The sequence below is a fragment of the Gallus gallus genome, chromosome 38 (genome assembly GCF_016699485.2).
Source record: "Gallus gallus isolate bGalGal1 chromosome 38, bGalGal1.mat.broiler.GRCg7b, whole genome shotgun sequence".
Classification (NCBI taxonomy): domain Eukaryota; kingdom Metazoa; phylum Chordata; class Aves; order Galliformes; family Phasianidae; genus Gallus; species Gallus gallus.
In genome coordinates this window covers 324,298-339,874 of record NC_052569.1, presented here as the reverse complement: position 1 = coordinate 339,874, position 15,577 = coordinate 324,298, and the positions used below count along the sequence as shown (strand labels likewise).

General features: G+C 61.7%; 1 protein-coding gene across 1 annotated transcript; it reads right to left on the bottom strand.

The window, feature by feature from the left end:
• Nucleotides 1-400: 400 nt before the first annotated feature.
• On the bottom strand, nt 401-15,399 carry LOC101750560 (RAC-beta serine/threonine-protein kinase). Its single transcript, XM_025144503.3, has 14 exons — nt 15,204-15,399; nt 13,723-13,810; nt 11,142-11,270; nt 9,290-9,401; nt 9,012-9,168; nt 7,833-7,964; nt 6,272-6,337; nt 5,267-5,335; nt 5,019-5,141; nt 4,018-4,146; nt 3,417-3,631; nt 2,769-2,856; nt 1,254-1,356; nt 401-1,134 (listed from the first exon to the last, which is right to left on the bottom strand). The coding sequence occupies exons 2-14, from the start codon at nt 13,766-13,768 to the stop codon at nt 1,055-1,057; spliced, it is 1,449 nt and encodes a 482-aa protein (XP_025000271.1). The 5' UTR covers nt 13,769-13,810; nt 15,204-15,399; the 3' UTR covers nt 401-1,054.
• Between the last annotated feature and the right edge of the window lie 178 nt (nt 15,400-15,577).

The following is a 15,577-nucleotide window of genomic DNA, read 5'->3' as shown; positions in this document are numbered from 1 at the left end:
GACCCCGAACCAACAAAAATCCGTTTTATTGCTCCGTACCGCACACCGGAAGCCCCCCCTCCTCCCCCCCCCCAAAAAAAAGAAATCCGAATTTCTTCTTTTTAACTTAAAACGGCTCCAAATTTGACACCCCCCCCCCCCCCCCCCCCCCAGTGCCACCACTGCTCCATTGCCGGCAATGGAGACCTCTCCCCAACCCCCCCCCCCCCCCATGGGGGTGGCACCGACGTTAAGGCAACGAACCGCTATTGCTATCGGGTGGGGGGGGGGGGGGGCACCTTTCGGACCCCCAAATTATGGGGAGGGGGCTCTGGGGGAAGGGGGGGGGTGTAGGGGGGAAAAAAGGGGGGGGGGGTTCAGAAAGCTCCGATTTGGGGCAAAAAGCGACAAAAAAAAGCAATTTCAAACCAACCCAAAATAGATAATAATAATAAAATAGCATAGAAAGAGTCCGGCACTGAGCGGGGGGCGGGGGGGGAACCCCACTGATGTGGGGCAGCCCCATATGGATGTGGCAAAGACCCCCAGTGATGGAGGAAGACCCCATTGGTGTGGGTAAGATCCCCATTGGTGTGGGGCAGCGCCCACTGAGGGGGGAAGAGCCCTCGGTGTGGGGCAGAGCCCCAGGTGTGGGGCAGCGCCCCCATTGACCGGGGAAAGACCCCCAGATGTGGGGCAGCGCCCCCATTGAGCGTGGCAGATCCGTCGGTGTGGGGCAGACCCCCGAGTGTGGAGCTGCCCCCACAAACAGGGGCAAACCCCTCGGCGTGGGGCAGCCCCCATTGACCAGGGAAGACCCCCAGATGTGGGGCAGCCTCCCTCAATGTGGGGCAGCCCCCACGGACAGGAGAACACCCCTCGGTGTGGGGCAGACCCCATTACGTGGGGCGGACCCCACCGGTGCGGGGCGGACCCCTCAATGTAGAGCGGCCCCCACGGACAGAAGACCCCTTGATGTGGGGCAGCCCCCCAGATGCGGGGCGGCCTCCACGGACAGGGGCAGACCCCACGGATGTGGGGCAGCCCCCTCGATGTGGGGCAGCCCCCCGGGGGGTCACTCCCGGATGCTGGCAGAGTATGAGAACTGGGGGAAGTGCGTGCGCTGATCGCCGTCCAGGGCGTCCACGTCGTCATCTGGGGGGAGGAGGGGAGGGGGACAGATGTGAGCGCCGCCCCCCCCCATCCCCACCCCACGCTTGGGGGGCAGAGAGGGGGGCGCCGTGGCGGTGGGGGGGTGGGGGGGGGGGACGCACAGCGGTCGGGCGGGGTGATGGTGATGGACTGCGCCGTGAATTCGTCGTCAAAGTACCGCGTGTCGATCTCTGAGGTCACCTGAGGCCGGAAGGGGGGCACGAGCTGCGGGGGGACAACAGCGTGACTGGGGGGGGCAACAGTGGGACTGCGGGGGGGCAACAGCGGGACTGGGGGGGGGCAACAGCGGGACTGGGGGGGGACAACAATGTGACTGCAGGGGGACAAGAGCGGGACTGGGGGGGGGCAACAGCGGGACTGCAGGGGGGCAACAGTGGGACTGGGGGGGATAACAGCAGGACTGGGGGGGGACAACAATGTGACTGCGGGGGGACAACAGTGGGACTGTAGGGGGACAACAGCGGGACTGGGGGGGGGGCAACAGTGAGACTGGGGGGGGACAACAATGGGACTACGTGGGGACAACAGCAGGACTGGGGGGGGGACAACAGTGGGACTGCGGGGGACAACAGTGGGACTACAGGGGGACAACAGTGGGACTGCGGGGGACAACAGCGGGACTGCGGGGGGGGCAACAATGGGACTGCAGGGGGACAACAATGGGACTGCGGGGGGACAACAGTGTGACTGCGGGGGGGCAACAGCGGGACTGGGGGGGGGCAACAGCGGGACTGCAGGGGGACAACAGCGGGACTGGGGGGGGATAACAATGGGACTGTAGGGGGACAACAACGGGACTGCGGGGGACAACAGCGGGACTGTGGGGGATAACAGTGAGACCGGGGGGGGACAACAATGGGACTGTAGGGGGACAACAGCGGGACTGGGGGGGGACAACAGTGGGACTGGGCGGGACAACAATGGGACTGTAGGGGGACAACAGTCATATTGTCCCCCCCATCAACCACATCATAACAACACCACACCACCACAACACCACCGCAATGATACCGCAACACCACAACCCAACACCACAACAACACAACATCACAACACAACCACACCAGCACAATGATACAACACCACAACAACTCAACACCACAACCCAACCCAACCCCACAATGATACCACACAACACTACAACACCACAATGATACCCCAACACCACAACAACACAACACCACGACACAACACCACAACACAATCACACCACCACAATGATACAACGCAACAACCCAACACCACACCACAACACCACGACACACCACAACACAACACCACCACAACACAATGATACAACACAACAACCCAACACAACACCACACCACAACACCACGACACAACACCACCACCACAACACAATCACACCACACCACCACACCACCACCACGATGATACCACAACACCACGACACACCACCACGACAACACAACCACACCACACCGCCACCACAATACCACGCCACAACAACACAACACCACAACAACACAACACAACACCACAACAACACAACACCACAACACCACAACACCACAACAACCCAACCACACCACACCACCACGACACCACCACAGTGACACAACACCACAGCACCACACCGCGGTGCCGCCGCTGACCTTCCTGTGCACCACGTCCTGCCAGTTGATGGCGGCGAAGAAGCGGTGCTCCATCACCTCCTGCGCGTCCGTGGGGCCGCCGCCCAGCCTGGGGGGACACAGCGCCCCACAGCCTCACCCACGGCGCCCTATGGGGCCTCAGCCCCACACCCGCCCAGAAGGGAGCCCGGAACGCAGAGCCACCCCCGGCCCCAAATCCCCCCAGATCCCCCATTCCCATCCTCATCCCCATCCCTGTTCCCAACCGCCCCCCCAGACCCACACCCTGACCCACTCCCATCCCTCCAACCACCCCAGGGGAGCCCCCAAACCATCTATGAAAGCCCCCAAATCCCCCCCAACCCCTCCAGGGGAGCCCCCAGCCACCCCAAGGGAGCTCTCAAACCCCCCCAACCCCCCAGGGGAGCCCCCAGACCCCAGCAAATACCCCAAGGGCACCCCCAGACGCCCCAGGAGAGCCCCAAAACCACCCGGAGACGCTCCCAACCCCCCCCCCCCCCGAGGACCCCCCAGACCAGCCATGGAAGCCCGCAAACACCCCCAAGCCCACCAGGAGAGCCCCCAAACCACTCATGGAAGCCCCCAGACCCCCCCAAGCCTCCCAGGGGAGCCCCCAAACCCCCCAGGGAAGCCCCCTCCCCACGTTACCTCTGCTTGGGGTCCTTTTTGAGCAGCCCGGCCAGCAGCGCTTTGGCCTCGGGGCTGAGGGTGCGGGGGAAGCGGATCTCCTCCATCAGGATGAGCTCGAAGAGGCGCTCGTGGTCCTGGTTGTAGAAGGGCAGGCGGCCGCACATCATCTCATACATCACCACCCCGAGGCCCCACCAGTCCACTGCGCGCCCGTAGTCGTTGTCCTCCAGCACCTGGGGTGGGGGGGGGGAAAGGGAGACCACGTGGGGTTGGCTGACCCCCAATGGACCTCAACTCCAACGGCTGGGGGGCTTCAAATCCCAGTGGTTGGGGTCCCTCAGTTCAAGTGCTTGGGGTTCTTCTTCCCTACGTTTGGTGGTCCTCAGCTCCCAGTGCTTGGGGGGTTCTTCTTCCCACCATTTGGGGGTCCTCAATTCCATTGGTTGGAGTTCTCCAACCATTCACCATTTGGGGTTCCCCACCTCCCACCGTTTGGGGTCCCTCAATCCCCCTTCCCCCCCCACTTCAGTTCCCAGCTCCCACCGCTCCCCCACCCCCACCCCCCCACTCCCCATTTTTGCCCATTCTGGCCCTTTTTCCCCCCAAAACGGGGCCGTACTTCGGGCGCCAGGTACTCGGGGGTCCCACAGAAGGTCTTCATGGTGGCCCCATCGCTGATGCCCTCTTTGCAGAGCCCAAAGTCGGTGATCTTAATGTGCCCATCCTTATCCAGCATCAGATTCTCCAGCTGCAAAACACAGCAGCTATGGGGGGGGCTGTGGGGCAGGGGGGACGTGAAGGTCCCCAACGTGGGGGGGGGGGGGAAGGATTGGGGGTCACCATGGGGTTGGAATGGGGTGGAGGTCCCTGCTGGGGGGAGGTGGAGTGGGGGACCCCATAGCGGTAGGGGAGGAATGGGAGGGGGGAATTTGGGGGGGGGGGGAATGGAGTGGAGGTCCCCATGGCGGGGGGAGGGATGGGATGGGGGTCCCCAGGTTGGGGGAGGGGGAGGGAAGGGGGAGGTTCTTATGGGGTGGATGGGGTGGGGGTCCCCATGGGGTTGGGGGAAGGATGGAGTGGTGGTCCCTGCTGGGGAGGGGAGGGGGGGCATGGGATGGGGGTCCCCACTGGGTGGGGGGGAGAGGGGGTGGAGATATCCATAGGGTGGGGTCGGGGAGGATGGAATGGAGGTCCCTGTTGGGGGGGGGAGGGGAGGGGATGGGGGTCCCTGTTGGGGGGGGGAGGGGGGGAGGGGATGGGGATCCCCAGGCTGGGAGGTGGGGGGGGAGAGAATGGGGTGGAAGTCCTTATGGGGTGGAGATTCTTATGGGATGGGGGTCCCCACTGGGGGGGGGGGGTGGAGGTCCCCGGGGGGGGGGGGAGGATGGAGTGGAGGTCCCTGTTGGGGGGGGAGGGATGGGGTGGGGGTCCCTGCTGGGGAAGGGGGGGTTGGGATGGGGGTCTCCATGGGGTGGTGGGGCGGATGGGGGGGAGCAGCAGGGGAGGAGCAGCAGGGCAGCGCCGGGTGCAACCGGGCGAGGTAACGAAGAAGACGGGGGTAACGAAGAGAAGGAAATAATTAAGAAGACGGGTTAATTAAGAGGGGGCGGTGAACGGCACCTTGATGTCGCGGTACACCACGTCCCGGGAGTGGAGGTACTCCAGGGCAGAGACGATCTCAGCCCCATAGAACCGCGCGCGCTCCTCCGTGAAGACGCGCTCCCGGGAGAGGTGGAAAAAGAGCTGCAAAACCGGGGGGGAAATGGGCTGAAAAAGGGGGAAAACGGGGAGAAAAGCACCGGGAGGGGGGAGGGGGGGGTGTTGGGGTGGTGATGGGGGGATATGGGGCTGGGGGGGGGGGAGGGCACCTCGCCGCCGTTGGCGTATTCCATAACGAAGCAGAGGCGGTCGCTGGTCTGGAAGGCGTATTTCAGGGCCTGCAATGGGGGGGGACAGTCAGAATGGGAGGGGGGGACGGCCCCACAACAGCCCCACAACAGCCCTACAACGGCCCCACAACGGCCCCACCACAGCCCCACCACAGCCCCACAACGGCCCCACAACGGCACCACAACGGCCCCACAACGGCCCCACAACGGCCCCACCAACAGCCCCACAACTGATGACATGAAGGCATAATGATGACATCACACCACGGTGACATCATGCATGGCGACATGGATGTGTTGAGGTGACAGCAGTGTGTGCAGGTGACATCACGCCCTGGTGACATCAATGCATCAAAGTGACATCACGCAACGGTGACATCAACGCGCCATGGTGACATCACACCATGCTGACATCAAAGTGACATCACACCACGGGGACACCAAAGTGTTGTGGTGACGTCACATGTGGTGACATCAACATGTCGAGGTGACATCAAGGTGTGGAGATGATGTCACACCATAATGACATCAAGGTGTAAAACTGACATCACACACAACGACACTAGCGTGTTGAGGCGACGTCACACACAGTGACATCAAGGCATTGAAGTGACATCACACCACGGTGACACCAATACGTGCAGGTGACATCAACATGTGGAGGTCACATCGATGTGGGGAGGTGACGTCACGGTGTCATGGTGACGTCACCCACAGTGACACTGACATGTTGAGGTGACGTCAAGGTGTGGTGGTGACATCACTCCCAGTGACACTGACGTGTTGACGTCAAGGTGTCGTGGGGAGGTGACGTCACAGTGTCATGGTGACGTCACCCACAGTGACACTGACGTGTTGAGGTGACGTCAAGGTGTGGTGGTGACGTCAGCCCCGGTGACACCGACACGTTGAGGTGACGTCAAGGTGTGGTGGTGACGTCACCCCCGGTGACATCAGGTGGCGGTGACGTCACGCCGTACGCACCGTCAGGAAGGGGTGCCGGGTGTTCTGCAGCACGCGGCTCTCGGTGACGGTGTGCGCGACCTCGTCCTGCATGGGGGGGGAATATGGGGGGAGGGGGGGGGTCAGCGCTGCGGTGTGACCCCACAACAGCCCCCCCTCTCCCCCAAACTGGGGGGGCGGTGCTCTGTGCTCTGCCCCACAGCCGCTCCCAGCGCAGCCCAGGGCCGGAAGGTGGGGGTGTGGGGGACACATCACCGCGGGGGGCTGAGCGGGGGGCCCAATGCACCCCAACCCCACCAGGGGAGGACGCGGGATGCAAACACCCCCATTTTGGGGCAGTTTGGGGTTCCCAATGCACCCCAACCCCATCAGATAAGGACATGAAATGGACATACCCACATTTTGGGGCTGATTGGGGTTCCCAATGCACCCCAACCCCATCAGATGAGGACACGGGACACCCCCCCACCTTTGGGGCAGTTTTGGGGTTCCCAATGCACCCCAAACCCATCAGATGAGAACACAGGACGCAAACACCCCCATTTTGGGGCGTTTTGGAGTTCCCAGTGCACCCCAATCCCATCAGATGAGGCCATGGGACACAAACACCCCCATTTTGGGGCAGTTTGGGGGTCCCAATGCACCCCAACTCCAGCAGATGAGCGGATGGGACACAAACACCCCCATTTTGGGGCAGTTTGGGGGTCCCAATGCACCCCAACCCCATCAGATGAGGCCACGGGATGCAAACACCCCCATTTTGGGGCAGTTTGGGGTTCCCAATGCACCCCAACCCCACCAGACGAGGACATGGATGGACACACCCCCATTTGGGGGCAGTTTGGGGTTCCCAATGCACTCCAACCCCACCAGATGAGAACATGGGACACAAACACCCCCATTTTGGGGCAGTTTGGGGTTCCCAATGCACCCCAACCCCACCAGATGAGGCCATGGGACACAAACACCCCCATTTTGGGGCAGTTTGGGGGTCCCAATGCACCCCAACTCCAGCAGATGAGCGGATGGGACACAAACACCCCCATTTTGGGGCTGATTGAGGTTCCCAATGCACTCCAACCCCACCAGATGAGAACATGGGACACAAACACCCCCATTTTGGGGCAGTTTGGGGTTCCCAATGCACCCCAACCCCACCAGATGAGGCCATGGGACACAAACACCCCCATTTTGGGGCAGTTTGGGGTTCCCAATGCACCCCAACTCCAGCAGATGACCGGATGGGACACAAACACCCCCATTTTGGGGCTGATTGAGGTTCCCAATGCACCCCAACCCCATCAGATGAGGCCACGGGATGCAAACACCCCCATTTTGGGGCAGTTTGGGGTTCCCAATGCACCCCAACCCCACCAGATGAGGCCATGGGACACAAACACCCCCATTTTGGGGCAGTTTGGGGGTCCCAATGCACCCCAACCCCATCAGATAAGGACATGAGATGGACACACCCCCATTTTGGGGCTGATTGGGGTTCCCAATGCACCCCAACCCCACCAGACGAGGCCACGGGACCCCCCCCCATTTCGGGGCGGTTTTGGGGCGCCCCTCAGCAGCCCACCTTGGCGATGATGACCTCCTTGCGGAGGATCTTCATGGCGTAGTACCGCCCCGTGGCCTTTTCCCTCACCAGGATCACCTTCCCGAACGTTCCCTTCCCCAACAGCTTCAGGTAGTCGAAATCGTTCATCGTCTGTGGCACAGCGGGGGGGTGTTGTGGGGTGGGGGGGGATGTGGGGCTGCGCTGCGGGCAATGGGGCGGCTGCGCCCCCAGAGACCCCCCCGGGAACCAACAGCGGAACCGAACCCCTTCAGCCCAAATCCGGGCTGGAAATGAGGCCCCCCGCAGCATTCCCACCCCAATCACCCCATTAGGGTCCCCCCCCCCCGCAGCATTCCCACCCCAATCACCCCATTAGGGCCCCCCCCCCCCCACAGCATTCCCACCCCAATCACCCCATTAGGGCCCCCCCCCCCCGCAGCATTCCCACCCCAATCACCCCATTAGGGCCCCCCCCCCCGCAGCATTCCCACCCCAATCACCCCATTAGGGCCCCCCCCCCCCCCCGCAGCATTCCCACCCCAATCACCCCATTAGGGCGCCCCCCCCCCGCAGCATTCCCACCCCAATCACCCCATTAGGGCCCCCCCCGCACCCCCCCCGCAGTACTCCCACCCCAATCACCCCATTAAGACCCCCATCCCCCCCAGCAGCCCTCCCACCCCAATGACTCCATTAGGACCCCCATACCCCCCCCCAGCAGCCCTCCCACCCCAATGACCCCATCAAGACCCCCATCCCCCCCAGCAGCCCTCCCACCCCAATCGCCCCATTAGGAATTCCCCCCCCATCACCCAATTAGGACCCCCCCCCCCCTCTCCAGCATCCCTCCCACCCCAATGACCCCATTAGGACCCCCATACCCCCCCCCAGCAGCCCTCCCACCCCAATGACCCCATTAGGACCCCCATACCCCCCCCCAGCAGCCCTCCCACCCCAATGACCCCATTAGGACCCCCATACCCCCCCCCAGCAGCCCTCCCACCCCAATGACCCCATTAGGACCCCCATACCCCCATCCCCCCAGCATCCCTCCCACCCCAATGACCCCATTAGGACCCCCATACCCCCCCCCCCCAGCATCCCCCCCACCCCAATGACCCCATTAGGACCCCCATCCCCCCCAGCATCCCTCCCACCCCAATGACCCCATTGGGACCCCCGCCCCCCCCCGCTCACCGCCTTGGCCCGGCTCTTGCTCACAGCGACCTCCATCTCCTCCGCCCCGCTGTTGTCCCCGGGGGTCCCACATTTGCAGTCCCCCCCGTCCCCCCCCGGCTGCTGCTGCTCCTTCAGGCTGTTGGCCACCGTCTGAATCGCCCTCATCCACTCCTCCCTGAGGGCACAGTGGGGCACGGTGAGCGGCGCGGCGCCTGGGGGTCGATCCGGGGGGCTTTGGGGGGGGCTTTGGGGGCTTTGGGGGGGGGTTTGGGGGGGCTTTGGGGGCATTGCGGTACCGCTCCTCCGGGGAATCCACGTGGAAGGTCCTCTCGATGACCGTCGTCCATTGCAGGCAGCGGATGACGAACGTGTTGGGCCGCGGGCGCTCCGTCTTCATCAGCTGGCACTCTGTGGGGCAGCAATGGGGGGCAATGGGGCTTCGGGGGCTGCAATGGGGCTTCAGGGCGGCAATGGGGCTTCGGGGCGGCAATGGGGCTTCGGGGCGGCAATGGGGGGGTACAGGGACTGCAGGGGGGGTACGGGGACTGTGGGGGGCGTATGGGGACTGCAACGGGGGGGCTTTGGGCACTGCAGGGGGGGTATGGGGATAACAAGGGGGGTTTGGGGACTGCAGGGGGGGGGCTATGGGGACTGCAATAGGGGGTATGGGGATAACAAGGGGGCTTCGGGGGCTGCAATGGGGCTTCGGGGGCTGCAATGGGGGGGTACAGGGACTGCAGGGGGGGTACGGGGACTGTGGGGGGCGTATGGGGACTGCAACGGGGGGGCTTTGGGCACTGCAGGGGGGGTATGGGGATAACAAGGGGGGTTTGGGGGCTGCAGGGGGGTATGGGGATAACAAGGGGGGTTTGGGGACTGCAGGGGGGGGGGTATGGGGACTGCAATAGGGGGTATGGGGATAACAAGGGGGCTTCGGGGGCTGCAACGGGGGGCTTTGGGGATAACAAGGGGGGTTATGGGGACTGCAACGGGGGGGTATGGGGACTGCAATGGGGGGTATGGGGACTGCAGGGGGGGTACGGGGACTGCAACGGGGGGTTTGGGGACTACAATAGGGGGTATGGGGATAACAAGGGGGGTTTGGGGACTGCAAGGGGGGTTTGGGGACTGCAGGGGGGGGGGGTATGGGGACTGCAATAGGGGGTATGGGGATAACAAGGGGGCTTCAGGGGCTGCAATGGGGCTTCGGGGGCTGCAACAGGGGGGTACAGGGACTGCAGGGGGGGTATGGGAATAACAAGGGGGGTTTGGGGACTGCAATAGGGGGTATGGGGACAACAAAATGATGTCATGGGGACAGAAAAAGAGATTATGGGGACAACAATGGGATGGCCCTTATAGGGACAGCAATGGGGTCCGGTGTGCAGACACCAATGGGATGGCCATGAGGCACCCAGGGGGCAATGAGGGGACCCACAGCAGGGACATCAAGGGGACACCAATGGGATGCCAATGGGATCCAGAGTGGGGACACCATGGGGACATCACGGGGACAGCAATGGGATCCAGCATGGGGACACCAAAGAGATGTTATGGGGACAGCAACGGGATGAGCAGTATGGGGACAGCAACGGGATCCAGTGTGGGGACACCAAGGGGATGTCAGGGGGACACCAAGGGGACGTTATGGGGATGTAATGGAGCCAGGAATGGGGTCCAGCATGGGGACACCAAGGGGACACCAAAGGCACCCAGTATGGGGACACCAAGGGGACATTATGGGGACATCATGGGGATGTCATGGAGCCAGGAATGGGGTCCAGCAAGGGGACACCAAGGGGACACAAAGGAACCCAGCATGGGGACACCAAGGGGACATTATGGGGACGTCATGGAGCCAGGAATGGGGTCCAGCATGGGGACACCAATGGGACACAAAGGAACCCAGCATGGGGACACCAAGGGGACATTATGGGGACGTCATGGAGCCAGGAATGGGGTCCAGCATGGGGACACCAAGGCGACAGCTCAGCACTCCGGGACCAAAAAGCCCCCCAAAGCGACCCCAAAAACACCCCAAGGAAACCCAAGCACAGAAACGGGACCCCAACCCCCAACCCCAGAACTCATCAGACCGAGGAGAAGCGACCCCACAAAGCAGGGCATGGCGACCCCAAAGCCGCTCACCCGCCACCGAGAAGTTGTTGAGGGGCGGCGAGGCGCTGTCGGGGCTGTCGGGGCGCTCCTTGTAGCCAATGAAGGACCCGTCGCTCTTCAGCAGGAAATAGCGGGGCCGCCACGTCTTGATGTATTCCCCTGCAACAACGGCCCCACATTCGGCCCCACATCGCGTTATGGGGGAGGGGAGCGGGGAGGGGGGGTCGGCCGACGCCTCTTTGGGGCCGGTTGGTGTCAGATGGGTCAGGCCGAGGTTGGGGTGGGTTGGGTTTGGATGGGCCAAGCAGAGCGCGGGGGAGGTTTGGGGTCGGGCCGTGATCCCCAAAAAGGTCCCAAATGGCCCCAAAATCCCCCCAAGGAGAGCAGAAAATGGAGATGTGGGATTGGCGGCGGGAATGGGCTGAGCTCCGCTGGGCAGAATGGGACAAAATGGGCTGAAAAGGGGAAAAACGGATGGGAAGACCCCACTGGGGTTCTGCCATGGGGTCACGGCACCATCGTCATCAGCACCCCAAAGATGTCACCCCAAAGACGTCACTCCAAAGACGCCACCCCAAAGGACAACATCCCAAAGCACAACGGCCCCACGGGACAACATCCCAAAGCACAACGGCCCCACAGGACAACACTCAAAAAGACAACAGCCCCAAAGGACAACACCCCAAAAGGCAACAGCCCCAAAGGACAACACCCCAAAGACAGACAATGGCCCCAAGACAACATCCCAAAAGGCAACAGCCCCAAAGACAACGGCCCCATAGGACAACACCCCAAAGACAACACCCCAAAGACAACGGCCCCAAAGGACAACACCCCAAAGACGGACAACGGCCCCAAGACAACATCCTAAAAGGCAACAGCCCCATAGGATAACACCCCAAAGACAACACCCCAAAGACAACACCCCAAAGACAACAGCCCCAAAGGACAACTCCCCAAAAACAACAACCCCAAAGGACAACGCCCCCAAAAGACAACGGCCCCAAAGGACAACACCCGAAAGACGGACAACAACCCCAAGACAACATCCTAAAAGGCAACAGCCCCATAGGACAACACCCCAAAGACAACACCCCAAAGACAACGGCCCCAAAGGACAACACCCCAAAGACAACGGCCCCAAAGGACAACACCCCAAAGACGGACAACGGCCCCAAGACAACATCCTAAAAGGCAACAGCCCCATAGGATAACACCCCAAAGACAACACCCCAAAGACAACGGCCCCAAAGACAACGGCCCCAAAGGACAACACCCGAAAGACGGACAACAACCCCAAGACAACATCCTAAAAAGCAACAGCCCCAAAGGCTACAGCCCCAAAGACAAGGGCCCCGTAGGACAACACCCCAAAGACAACAACCCAAAGGCAACAACCCCAAAGGACAACACCCGAAAGACGGACAACGGCCCCAAGACAACATCCTAAAAGGCAACAGCCCCATAGGATAACACCCCAAAGACAACACCCCAAAGACAACGGCCCCAAAGGACAACTCCCCAAAAACAACAACCCCAAAGGACAACGGCCCCAAAGGACAACGGCCCCAAAGGACAACACCCGAAAGACGGACAACGGCCCCAAGACAACACCCTAAAAGGCAACAGCCCCATAGGATAACACCCCAAAGACAACACTCCAAAGACAACGGCCCCAAAGGACAACACCCCAAAGACAACGGCCCCAAAGGACAACTCCCCAAAAACAACAGCCCCAAAGGACAACGGCCCCAAAGGACAACACCCCAAAGACAACGGCCCCAAAGGACAACACCCCAAAGACGGACAACGGCCCCAAGACAACATCCTAAAAGGCAACAGCCCCATAGGATAACACCCCAAAGACAACACCCCAAAGACAACGGCCCCAAAGGACAACACCCCAAAGACAACGGCCCCAAAGGACAACACCCCAAAGACGGACAACGGCCCCAAGACAACATCCTAAAAGGCAACAGCCCCACAGGATAACACCCCAAAGACAACACTCCAAAGACAACGGCCCCAAAGACAACGGCCCCAAAGACAACACCCCAAAGGACAACTCCCCAAAAACAACAACCCCAAAGGACAACGCCCCCAAAAGACAACGGCCCCAGAGGACAACACCCGAAAGACGGACAACAACCCCAAGACAACATCCTAAAAGGCAACAGCCCCATAGGATAACACCCCAAAGACAACACCCCAAAGACAACAGCCCCATAGGATAACACCCCAAAGACAACAGCCCCAAAGACAACACCCCAAAGGACAACTCCCCAAAAACAACAGCCCCAAAGGACAACGGCCCCAAAGGACAACACCCGAAAGACGGACAACAGCCCTAAGACAACATCCTAAAAGGCAACAGCCCCATAGGACAACACCCCAAAGACAACACCCCAAAGACAACGGCCCCAAAAGACAACACCCCAAAGACGGACAACGGCCCCAAGACAACATCCTAAAAGGCAACAGCCCCATAGGATAACACCCCAAAGACAACACCCCAAAGACAACGGCCCCAAAGACAACACCCCAAAGACAACGGCCCCAAAGACAACGGCCCCAAAGACAACCCCCCAAAGACCCCGCAGCCATCACGTACCCCTCTTGTGCAGCCAGCCCTCCTTCACCACGGCCACTTCGCTCATGGCGCTGCTCAGCGCTGCGGTGGCCCCGCGGCTATGGGCGACCTGAGGGGACCAAAGGACCCAAATCTCACTCGTTTGGCCCCAAAATGAGCGCCCGCCCCACTGTCACCCCATAGGGTGACCCACACGCGTGTGACAACCCATGGGAGGAGCCACCCGCGGGGAAGGAGGGAAACGGGACCCAAAAGTGACCAAAAAGGACCCAAAAAGGACCCAAAGGAATGAAGGAGGAAACGGGACCCCAAAATGCCCCACAGTGACCCCAAAAGGAAGGAAATAGGACCCCAAAAGGCCCCAAAGAGACCCCAAAAAAGCCGCAAAGGAATGAAGGGAGGAAACAGGACCCCAAAACGCCCCAAAGGGACCCAAAAAGGCCCCCAAAGGGACCCCAAACCGCTCAGATTTGGGCTGCAGAAATCCCAGAGCATTTAATTGGGGCAAAAAAAGGCGATTAACGCCCTGCTGCCATTGGCTGCATTCCCCATTGCCTTAATGAGCTTTAACGAAGCCTTAACGAAGTGGCACTGACATGAAACGGGGGGGGGGGGGGGGTCCCCAACATTGTCCTCGTGGGACAAAACCCCCATTTTTCACCCCAGAAGTCCCCACTTCGGGGCAATGGGAGCCGTCAGACCCCCAAATCCGCCCTATTTGGGGGGTGGGGATTCCACCCCATCAACCCCACATCAGAACCCCTTCGTTAACGGTTCCTAAAGGGGACAAATGAGGGAACGCGGGGGGAGAAATTGGGGTGAAAAGTGGCGTTTTAATGACTTTTGGACCTGGGGGGGGGGGGCACAGACCCATTATCACCCCCAAAATCCCCATTATCACCCCCAAAATCCCCATTATCCCCCCCAAAACCCCCATTATCCCCCCCAAAACCCCCATTATTGCACCCAAAACCCCCATAAAGTCGCTCCTCTCCCAAAATTTCCACCAAATTCCGCTGTTTTTCCCCCAATTCCTCCCCCTAAAATCCCTTTTTCCCCCCTCCGCCCCCCCCATTTCCAGCACGTTCCCCCAAACACCCCCAAAACCCCCATCTTTCCCCAAACCCCCCAAATGTTCATTTTTTCACCCCCAAATCCCCCACTTTCACACCCACCCCCCCCAAATCCCCCCTTTTTTCACCCCCAAACCCCCGCGTTCCCCATTTTCTCCCCCCAAACCCCCCCTTTTTCACACCAAACCCCCCCTTTTTCACCCCACCCCCCCCTTTTTTCACCCCAAACGCAGCGCCGGGCCCCATTTCCCCCCCCCCCCCATTTCCCTTTTTCCCGCACTCCGGACGCCCCGATCAGCACCGGAACCCCCCAAAGGCAGAAAACGAAACCCCAAATCCACCACTTTGTGCCCCAAAACCCCAACCCCGGGGTCGGGAGGGGGGGGGGGGGGAAGAAGGAGCCGCCCCCCCCGACTCCCCCCCCCCGACCTGTCATGGACGCCGTAGGCCCGGCCGGGGCCTTCCGCTCATCCCGCCGCCGGTGGGACCCCCCCCCCCTCCGCGCTCCGCCTCCGCTTCCTCCGCCCGTGGGCCCGGGGGGTGCGGGGGGGGTGCGGGGATCGCGGGGGGTGCGGGACGCCAACGGACGGACCCCGCGCTCCTCCCGGGGACGCGCTGCGCATGCGCCGCCCCCTCCCCCCCCACACACGCGTAGGGAAACTGCGCGTGCGCTGCGCCTGCGCACAGCGGAAGAACGGCGCGCGGGCGCACGACGCATGCGCTCAGCGCGCCGCGACCGGAAGTGTAGGCCTCACCCACTTCCGGAACCTAGGCCGCACCCGCTTCCGGTTGCGGATCAAAGC

What these genes read in the sequence shown, in the direction of transcription:
- LOC101750560 (XM_025144503.3), bottom strand. Translation starts at nt 13,768, where the DNA reads ATGAGCGAAGTGGCCGTGGTGAAGGAGGGCTGGCTGCACAAGAGGG. An exon ending in AGGAGGTCATCATCGCCAAG is followed by an intron (nt 6,338 to 7,832) that starts GTGGGCTGCTGA and finishes CCCCCCATGCAG; the next exon opens with GACGAGGTCGCGCACACCGT. An exon ending in CCGAGTACCTGGCGCCCGAA is followed by an intron (nt 3,632 to 4,017) that starts GTACGGCCCCGT and finishes CCCCCACCCCAG; the next exon opens with GTGCTGGAGGACAACGACTA.